The sequence below is a fragment of the Microtus ochrogaster genome, linkage group LG4 (assembly GCF_000317375.1).
Source record: "Microtus ochrogaster isolate Prairie Vole_2 linkage group LG4, MicOch1.0, whole genome shotgun sequence".
Lineage (NCBI taxonomy): Eukaryota > Metazoa > Chordata > Mammalia > Rodentia > Cricetidae > Microtus > Microtus ochrogaster.
The window spans coordinates 60517312-60527792 of record NC_022030.1 but is presented as its reverse complement, the minus strand read 5'-3'; the positions used below and the strand labels follow the sequence as shown (position 1 = coordinate 60527792).

Sequence of the window (10481 nt, the reverse complement as noted above, 5' to 3'; positions counted from 1 at the left end):
ATTCAGCCTCACCCTGCATGTCGTGTCTATCCATGTTTCTGTCTTCTGCCCACCTGCCATGTGTCTCCCTGCCTGGAACCAGCCATTGCTCGGGAACCAGCAGCCGTCTCTGCCTGGGGCCCACTGTCTGCCGCCACATGGCCCGCCACCACCACCACTCCGGCCGCTGCTCTGGGACCAGCAGCCATTTCTGCCTGGGACTGACTGCTCCCAGAGCCCGCTGCCTGCCACCAATGGCCTGCCGCCACCATTTGGGACCTACAGCATTTCTGCTGCCTACTGCCGCTGGGGATCTTGCAGCATTTTCTAAAAAGAACAACATTTTAGTCCTTCTGAATAGCACATGTAGAAAACTGTCTAAAACATTTTGGAATTTTGTGGGTTGACCTTAGAGTTACTTCCATTCAAAACTGAAGGTGTTGTTGGGGAATTGTATTGAAAGGTTGATTTTGAAGCTGGGGAATGGCTCAGTAGCAGAATACTTGCCTAGCATTTGTAATGCTTTGGTTTCAGTCCCAGACGTGGGGGTGGGGGTGGAGGGAGTATTTCTGACCACTAAGGGAAAAGTCAAAGGATATGCTTTAACTAATGCACCTTTAATTCCCACATTCGGGAGGCAGAGGCAGTTGAGTCTCTTGAGTTTGGGGCCAACCTGAACTACAAGTGAGTTTCAGGACAGCCAGTGTTACACAGAAAAAGAAACCCTGTCTGTCTGTAAGAAAAAATGCCTAGGAAAGTAAATATGCATGAGGCCTGATAGACAGGCGGGAGGGCGGAGCCCTGCAGCCAGGTGATAAGCTTGTGTGCTTCCTCCCTGCCTGTGGTTGGGACATTCCTATGAAAAGGTACCACATGGTGATTTTGTTTTTGTATTCTAGTCCAGTCCGTCTTTCCACTGTCTGTGACTCACAGTGTGTCTTCATTAGAGAGCACAGAGTTTCCACTTAGAACTAGCTTGTGTTTGATGTGAGTCTTGCAGGATTTGGAAAAGATGTGGTCTGTTTCCCATTCTGTGGCTTAAACATCAGATAGCACACATTATTTGACGTGCTGCTTTCACTTTCTGCTCTTTCCCCATGCTTTCCACAACACAAATCTTCCACTCATCATCCTGAAGAAGAAACAGGCCATCACAAACTAATTCCTCGCTGTCTGTTTAAAACCTTTTCTAAAATATTTACAGAGCCATAAGAGTAGCTTTCTATGTGGCAGTGTAATTAGTAACTGCAGAATGAACTCAGAGCTCTGTATGAACAAGCGCATAGAGGCTTCTCTGGAAATACACACCTCCTTAGGACCTCTCACACATAACAGAAACTAATTCTAGCGTTTTAAGCTTTGCACACTCTCTCTCCATATGTAAACACACACATGTATATATCAAAATCTATCTATATATATATGAAGCCTTTTTTCTATATATATTTTCTTTTTATTGATATTTATTGAACTCTACATTATTTTGCTCTGTTCCTCTCACCCCTCCCTCCTGAAAAGCCTTTTATATATTTTTTTAACTTGACTTTTCTTGAACTTTAAGCTTTGTTATTGGATTTTGGTGGTTTCATTAATTTTTAAAACTTCTTTTACTTTGTATTTTTTGTATTATTTTGTATGTTTTGTGTTATTTTGTATTTTTGGAAGGCTAATCCATTTCAGAGATTCAACATTTAAACTCTTGTTAAAAGAAAAAGGGTGCCAGGTATTAAAAACAAATGGAGAACACCAATCTCAAATAATGATTGAAGTATTTACTAAGCCTTCATTTCTTCTCACTTGTATCTTAAAGATTGTTTCTATTTTAAAAAGACAAAACACTTCAAGGTAGCATAGACAGAATTCTCTGGAAAGAAGTCCAGTAACACAGGAAATAGTCCTAACAGTTAACATGGGGTTGTATCAAATTAGGAAGTTTCTCCATAGCAAAGGAAACAATCACCATTGAGAAGAGACAGTCTACAGAATATAGAGTATTCTTTGTCATGGGCCCATGAAATGGCTCAGAAGGTGAAGGCACTTGTCATGCAAGTCTGGAGACTTGAGTTAGATCCCTGGAACTCAAGTAAAGGTAGAGGGAGAGAACCAACTCACTCCATAAAGTAAGTTGTCAGCTGACCTTCACATATGTGCCATGAATGTGCACCCACATGCATCATGTATACACACACTAATAATTTTAGATGGCTTAAAAAATCTACCATTTATGCATCAGACAGGGGATTAATATCCAGGCTATATAAAGAACTGTAAAAATTAAACAAAAACCTAGATCAATCAATAAACGAATTAGCAAATTTTAGACAATTCTCAAAAGAAGAAATAGAAATAACCAATAAGTTCTTGAAAAAGTGTTTATCATCCCTGGCCATCAGAGAAATACAGATTAAATTAGTTTAGTGCTATAATCTCAACCCAGTTGTAATGGCTGTTGTCAAGAAAACAAATGACAAGACATCCTACAGAGGATGTAGGAAAAGATGATCCTTATTCATTCTTGATGGGAATAACCTTGTGTGATCACAGAAGTCAATATGGAATTCTCCCCCCCCCAAAAAAAAAGAAAGAAAATAGAACTTACATATAACCCAGTTATACCAGTCTTAGGTATACTCAAAGGACTTTCTTCAGTAATGAAAATGCACATATACACAATAGAATTTTGTTGTTTTTGTTTGTTTGTTTTATTTTGGTTTTGTTTTTTGAGACAGGGTTTCTCTGTGGTTTTGGAGCCTGTCCTGGAACTAGCTCTTGTAGACCAGGCTAGCCTTGAACTCACAGAGATCCACCTGCCTCTGCCTCCCGAGTGCTGGGATTAAAGGGGTGCATGCACCACCACCGCCCAGCACCATACAATAGATGGTTTTTTGCTTTTCTGAGAAAGTGTGTCACTATGTAAGCTAGGCTACTTTGTTTGGCCTTGCAATCATAGAGGTCTGCTTGCCTTTGCTGCCCAGGTACTAGAATTAAAGATGAGCATCCTACACTCAGGAGGCAGAGGCAGATGGATCTCTGTTTTCGTTTTTTTTCCTCCAATGTTATGGTAAATGCTGGGTGGCAGCTAACTCTAAGGCATCTCCTTTCTAACTTGACTTCTGATGGACATGGATGTCTGTGAAACTTTGGTACAGAGTAAGTTGGATAGACGCTTAACCTGGTTCTTCTGATTTTTCCATGTTTAGTTAACCTTTACCTACTTGACATTAATGCATTTGAAGGATAGTTTCTTTCAGAGTAAATATCAAAATTCTCTAGTTAATAAAAAGAACTCTTCAGTGACCATTTCAAAGTTGAAATAAATACCTTGGTTTAGAATTTAGTAAGATGAGAATGGGAGGAACAACAACAAAACAGTTGAGTGTAGGGACCCATTTGTAAGTCAACACTGCTGACATCTGTGTCCAAGCTCAGCTCGTTCCAGACCTTCCTAATGGCTGTTTCTTTTGCAGGTACATGTAAAGTACACTTTCCTGATCCAAACAAGCTTCATTGCTTTCAGCTGACTGTAAGCCCAGGTAATAAATTCTCCTGCATACTTCAGTGTTAATGTAATTTTCAAACAGCAAGTGTAAAGGTCTGTCCAAGTCTGTTTTTCTGTAGCATCTAAAAACTTAGTTAGATCTCCCATTCTTTATGATAATGCCTATGTCTTGCAGCCAGGTGGCAAGTGAATGTGAGGCACTCAGTGTCCTGATGACTTCATAAAAACCAGACAGCTAATGCTATTTGCAGCCTGCTGTTGAGTGTGGGCTTTGAAGTCATGAGTGGGCTCTGATAATGCTCCAGAAGAGCCTGGCCTGGATGAAATTGCCTAGCTGCTCATCTGCAGCCTCCATCTATAGAGTGGGGGTCAAACAGGACAATATCAGGATTAAATGGATGCACACCACTTGGGCCCAGGTTCTAGCAGACAGATTACCATCAGTCCTCCTTAGGACTGAGTCAGTGCCTAGTCTCCAGGCAGCAGCATATCCCCTTGGTCAGACTTGTTTAGTGAAGATACTGGAATAGGAGTGGCTGATCACCAACCGGTGTTGGCCTCCAGGAGCCAACCATGCAGCCAGTTCGTGCTATTTCCCAATAGGTGGGGTAGGAAGAGTCAGGGAATCAATTCTCAGGGTTTGTCCAAGAAAAGCAAACCATAGGTATTCGTAAGGAACCACTGGAGTGGGAGCTGCATCAGCTGTGTCCCTCAGCACTTGCTGTCTGAAGTGAAAATGGTGAAGTGCCCAGAGGAGGACATTATTCCAATGACACTATCAGCAAAGAATTATGGTGCAGAGAAAGGGGAGAAGGACAGTGGGGTGATTTGTCTTCAAGTCATGCTGACAAAATAGTGTGATACTTGTTAAGGCTAGAGTGAGCTGACCTTTGGGGTTTGCTGGTGAGTAGGTGTCCAGAGCTGGGGCAATTAGTCCTCGTTTGCCAACTTAAAGTTCATATTGTTACTTGAGCTGAGGCGCACAGAAAAAGAAGAAAACAGATGGGGAGTTTTGTTGTGGAAATTGAGGTGTTGTCTTATTTGGGAGAGGTGGGGAAATGAGTGAGAACTAAGAATAATTAGTCATGAACTAATTAAAATATAGAGGTACAGAATTTTGATATGTGATAATGAGTCCATGAATAAACCATGGGCTTGTCTCTGCAAGGAGAATGTTTATAATAAGTATCCTGTTTCAATGTTTTTGCTAATTTGTAATTCCATGTACATCTAGCTGCAGTGGTGTACACTTAGCACTAAAGAGGCTGAGGCAGGAAGTTCACAAATTCAAGGCCATTTGGGCTACCAAAAAAACCCTACTTTTAAACCTATGTGAAGGTTTTACAAAATGCTCTGGGACGTACTTGTAACTTGGGTGTGATATTAGTTGCTTACCCCATATTTAGATGTGGGGTGCTTTGCATGCCTGGTATCTTTGAGTGGGTGTGATGGTGTCCCTGCCCATTCTGAAACATCTGTGTTATGTGCTAAGGGGCACTGAATACACAAATGCCTTCTCTCATCCCAGAGTCACCATGAAAAATGTTGTTTACTAAGTACTCACAGAAGTTTGGTTTTTTTCCAGACTGGTTAGTGTCATTTGGTTGTGTTTTCTGAGTGTTTCTCCCTCTTCTCCTTGTTTTCCTATTTGTTTCTACTAAGTCCTCTGAATGTGATTACTGAGATAACATGACCACGCCTTCATCCTATTGTAGGTTCTGTATTCACCTTTCCAGCAGGTGATAAAACTTTTATTTTGGTGCCTGGGAATACATTGAACTGTTTGTTTAGCATGCTCTGTCTGGTAACTGAATGTAGGCTCTGCTTGTGAAAACCAGAATCAAGAGAGCTTTGCTCTTGATTGACTATGGCTATGGCCGAGATCTGCCCATTCTAAAAATGTGCCTAGCATTGTGATGGGGAGCGGAATTACAGTCATGCTCCTTAATGCTGAAAAGAAGTAGAGATGCCGAACAGGGAAGTTGTAGCTCTGTGCCTACGTATGAAGGCGTGACTCTAAAGCTGGCTAATTTGCAGGCCACAGTCTTACAACTAGATGTAACAACTGAATCGTGCATGAGATTAGGCCTTCGATGATGGAGGACTACACTATTTCCAACATCTGTCCTCGCTTTCTGTAATTTTATGTTGTAATGGCCCTTCATGCCATTACATTTCCAGAATAGATATATTTCCAGAGAATAAAAAAAAAGTAATTTAATGGTGAGACAGAATAGTACTAGTAAGTGAGCACAAGTCAAATGGAGCAAATCAAGGACCCAGACACTGGCCCAGCTCCCAACATTTGGGCCATGGAATTTGCTTCAGCCCTCATAACATGGTGTTGGAGACTTTAGACTAACAGGGCTGTAAACTTAAAAATAACTGGGATTTATTCCCCTTATTTTTGCGATTGTTTAAGACAGAATTTGCATGTAGCCCGGACTGGCCAGGGTCTTACTATACAGAACTCGCTGCCTCAGCCTCTTGAGTTAGGATTGTAGACATGAGCCACCATTCTTGTCTTACCTTTTATGTTTTGTTTGTTTGAGTCAGGGCCTTGCTATGTAGTTCTGGCTGTCCTCTGCCTCCTGAGTACTGGGATTGAAAGTGCATCGCTACACGCTGCTTAGCTTTTACTTTTTAAAAATGAGTTTTACTGAGGAATAAAACGATAGTAAAATGTGCTGACCTGAGTTTATTCTGTGTCACCTCCACAACCCAAAGATGAGAGGCATTGCTGCATCCTGAGTCCCTCTGCCTCCCTCCCTCCCCATCACTGGTTTTTTTCTGATTTTCTTACCGTAGTTGAATTTTATTTGTGTGAAAACTTTTTAAATGCATATATTGTTCCCTTCATTTCTATCTGAGTGGAATTTCCCAGTCATATGAGAGATGTGTCTTCTGTTTGAATTGTAGCGTTTTGTTGAGGCAAAGGTTGTTTGGAATGGTTGTTTATCCTGCTAATGTCTAGGATATGTGGTGATCATGCAAAGCCTTACATGTGATTTACCGTGATGTATCACAGTTTCACACATGAGATTTAGAGTCTCATCCATACTTCATCCCTGGTTCTTCCTAGTGATTTGTAATTTCACTGTGAGGTTAACAACTGTGAGAAAAGGGTAGATTTTAAGAACAGATTTTTCCCCCCTTGGAGACTCTTTCCAAATAACCCTAAAAATAGATGGCATTTCCCTTCTCTGTACTAGAATCGTGGTGTGAGCTGTTTGCCAGCAGTATCTTCTGACTGAGGAAACACTCATGCTCTTTTCTTCACTCCTTCCGAGAACTCAGCTGCTGTGATACTTGCTTGTGATGGAACTCAGTGGACCACTGTCTCACCTAATGGACACACAATGGGTTTTTCCCCTTCCCTAACACACAGCTCCCAGCTGCATTCTCTTTGAGAATTCTCAGGCCATTCAGTACCATTGTTATAAATAGCATCTGAGCTGAGTTGTGGCTCAGGAATAAGAGTGCTTGCCTAGACATTCTAGTGGTCTCTGAAAAGGTATACAGAGAGGGCCAGTGAAATAGCTCATTGGGTAAAGGCACTTGCCGACAACCTGAGTTCAATCCCTGGAGTTCATATTGTAGAGGGAAATTCCTACAAGTTGATCTGACTTCCACATTCACATTTCTTTCTTTTTTTTAAAAAAAGATTTTATTTATTACATATACAATACAGTGTTCTGCTTCCATGTCAGAAGAGGGCAACATATCTCTTTGTAGATGGTTGTGAGCCACTATGTGGTTGCTGGAATTGAACTCAGGACCTCTGGAAGAGCAGTCAGTGTCCTTAACCTCTGAGCCATCTCTCCAGCCCCCCACATTCACATCTCTATGTACATTTGGGCATACTAACACTAAACCCTCAACACACTAAGATAAGTAAGTAAATAAGTAAATAAATGCAATAAAAATTAATGTATTCAAGGCATGTTAAGTGTCCAAAATAGTATGGCATTTAAATGGTAAGTTTGGGGGAATTTAAAAAATAAAGCAGTATTCTGTTTTTTAGTTCCATGTAAATGGTAAGTTTGGGGGAATTTAAAAAATAAAGCAGCATTTTGTTTTTTAGTTCCATGTGTATCTTTATGTAGCATAGATTTTTTTTCCCTTGCTTTATGTTTTTCAGCAATCATGTTTAGCTCTAAACCCTCACTGCTCTCTACCTCATCTCTTTCTTACGTCTTGCCCTCACCCAGAATCCTCTCTAAAATGCACCCCCCTCCTTCTTCCTATTGTTGTGGTCACCTTCACTGTCCTCTTTTCCATTGGAATGTAAGCTTCCCAAGGGCAGACATTATCCCTTCTGTCCCCAGTGCTTAAAGCGTGTGAGGTAGACATTTACCACCAAGTCTTGCTGGAAGAAGCAATATGTTACAGTGTGTTATGCTAGAAAACATTTTATGTATAGTGATCTCTGGCAATGAAGATGACTATTAGTGTTCTCCCCAGTAGAGCTGAAATTTGTGAATGACTATTTATTTGGGGGTTTTGGGATAGGAGTTCTCTGTGTAGCTTAGCCATTTGGAACTCAGTCTGTAGACCAAGCTGGTCTTGAACTCAAAAGATCTACCTGCCTCTGCCTCTCTAGTGCTAGGATTAAAGTCATGTGCTATCACTGCCTGACCTTATGAATGAATATTAATTCAAGCCAGAAGCAGAAGTTCATTCAATACCAGGTTTCTTTCATTTGTCTTTATAGCTATAATTACTTTGTTCATGTAAGTAAGTTAACTGGCATGTTATAGTTACATCTTTTTGTCTTTGTACTTTAGAGATGTCAGTCTGTTTTCTATTGCTGTGGAATTCATTGCAGGAAGGGGTTATTTGAGCTCTGGTTCCAGAGGATAAATAAGAGTCTCACCATCACATCAGGGAGGCAAGGCAGCAGGCAGGCACAGTGGCAGGAATAGCTCACGTCTCAAACATCAAGCAGGAAGCAGAGAAAGAATGACCTGGGAATGATGCAAGGCTTTGAAAGCTCAAAGCCACCCCAATGATGTACTTCCTCTAGCTAGACCATACCTACTATCCCCCGCACAAACAGTGCCATCAACTGGGAACGAGTATTAAAATGACTGAGACTATGAGGGACATCTCATTCAAACTACCACATTTCATGGCCCAACCAAGCTTCCTTGTGAAAGGAAAACCTAAGCAATTTTCTGCACCTAGAAAAGAACAATCAAGTTAGTAGCCAAACTTCGCAGTGACGTCCATAGGGTGCTGGCTTTAGAGTCATGAAGGATGCAAGGCTATTTAAAGGGGTTGTAGAATCTTCTTCCGTGGTTTCAGAGAGCTGCTGAAGCCAGGTGTGTGGCAAGGGAGGCCTTGCATGGAGGCCCTAAGAGGCCATTGCAAGAAGCTGTGGAAATGAATCCTGAGTTGAGATGTTGAAGATGTCAGAGCCGTGGGATTTCTACCGAGGATTGCTGCACACAGAGATTGGAACTAGCTCAGAAAGAGGTAGGCAGCAAAGCCTACAAGGCAAACCCATCTGAACCCTCTAACATCAACTGTGGAGCTATAGGATTTGGGGTTTGCCCTGTTGGGTTTCAGTCTTACTTTGTCTGGTGTTAGCTTGCTGTAGCCGGATTCCTCCCTTTTGGAACGGAAATGTATACTCTCTGCCATTGTATGTTGAAAGTATGTAATTTGTTTTTTGATTTTATATGGGGCTTACAACAAAGAGACTGCCAAGTCTCAGAAGAGACTCTTGAAGTTGAACTAAACACATTTTGCTTTATGATATGACCATGAGCCTATGAAACATGGGAGTGAAATGTGATTTGAAAGAGAATGCCTTGTGCAGGTTCAGTCGTTTTAATTCTAGGTCCCAAGTTGTTTGACATTGTGGGGGGAGGCTTAGGAGGTGTGGCCTTGCTGGAGGAAGTATTTCACTTGGGGTGGACTTTGAGGGTTCACAGCCTCTCGCCATTCAATTTGCTTTCTGCTTGTGGTTTAAGATGTCTTAAGCATGCCTGCTGCCATGTTCCCTGCTATGATAGTGGTGAGTCAAATAGATTCCTCCGTAAGTTACCTTGGCTACAGTGTTTAACACAGCAATAGAAAAGTAATACAAAAGATAAGTTCAAAGTTAAAACCAAAAATCATAAAAGTATTTTCATGATCTTGGAATTGATTGCTAGATCTAGTATATTTTTGGGCAGTGATAAAAGCAGATTAGAAGAGGCTTTGCCAGCAAGGTACTGGAATACTTGGTAAAGTTTCTGAGTCCTAATCCTGGCTTGCGCTGACTACTGTCAGAGCTACCACTCATCCTGCAGAGCGTCTTGTTTTACATTAAGTACTCAGAAAGGAGAATTTGAAGGTGAATCATTTTAGCGTGCTTTTGCTGGCACCATAATGAAAAACCTTACCACATTCTTTGTACTTCATCTAAATCTTGGTGCTGCAGATTCATCTCATTCTGTTCAGAATTGCCTGCCAAAGTACATTAACAGTCAAAGGAAGTAGTCTCCTGCTCTCTGGGAAAGTCTTCCTTCACTGTGTCTACTTTGAAGCTCCTGGGAGCTTCATTACTTTGGAGCTGTGACTTGCTGAGTGGAGAACGTAGGTGAGACAGTCCCTGGTGATTGCTTATTGGCACGCTGCTTCTTGCAAGGGGAAGTAATGTATTCTTTCACAGTAGCTTAAGGTTGGAGTTGTCTTTTTGTTTCTTAATTTTTTTTTTTTAAAACAAAGTTTCTCTGTGTAGTCCTAGCTGTGCTGGAGCTCACTTTGTAGATCAGCTTGTCCTTGAACTCACCAAGATCCTCCTGCCTCTGCCTTCTGAGAGCTGGAATTAAAGGCACGCACCAACACTGCCTGGCATTTTATAGTTTTTTCTTTTGTTTTTATTTAAGGTTATCTTGGCTTATCTCTTACTATGAAGCCAAGAATAGCAAGCTTCTGTTCATTCTGCCTATACCTTTTTAGTGGTGGGATTACAGGTCATCCAGCTTGATACTGAATTTTCTTTCTTTTTTTT

The 10481-nt window shown here is 41.3% G+C and overlaps 1 protein-coding gene across 3 annotated transcripts in view; it reads left to right on the top strand.

The window, feature by feature from the left end:
• Ube2f (ubiquitin conjugating enzyme E2 F (putative)) overlaps positions 1–10481 on the top strand; it is a 55143-nt gene that overhangs the window by 21398 nt on the left and 23264 nt on the right. For all 3 annotated transcript variants that reach the window (XR_003378176.1, XM_026786179.1, XM_005361692.2), the window contains exon 4: positions 3447–3512. Coding sequence is in view for 2 of the 3 variants with exons in the window: in XM_026786179.1 (XP_026641980.1) it covers positions 3447–3512 (66 nt within the window). In the remaining variant the exon portion in view is untranslated. The remainder of the gene's footprint in view (positions 1–3446; positions 3513–10481) is intronic.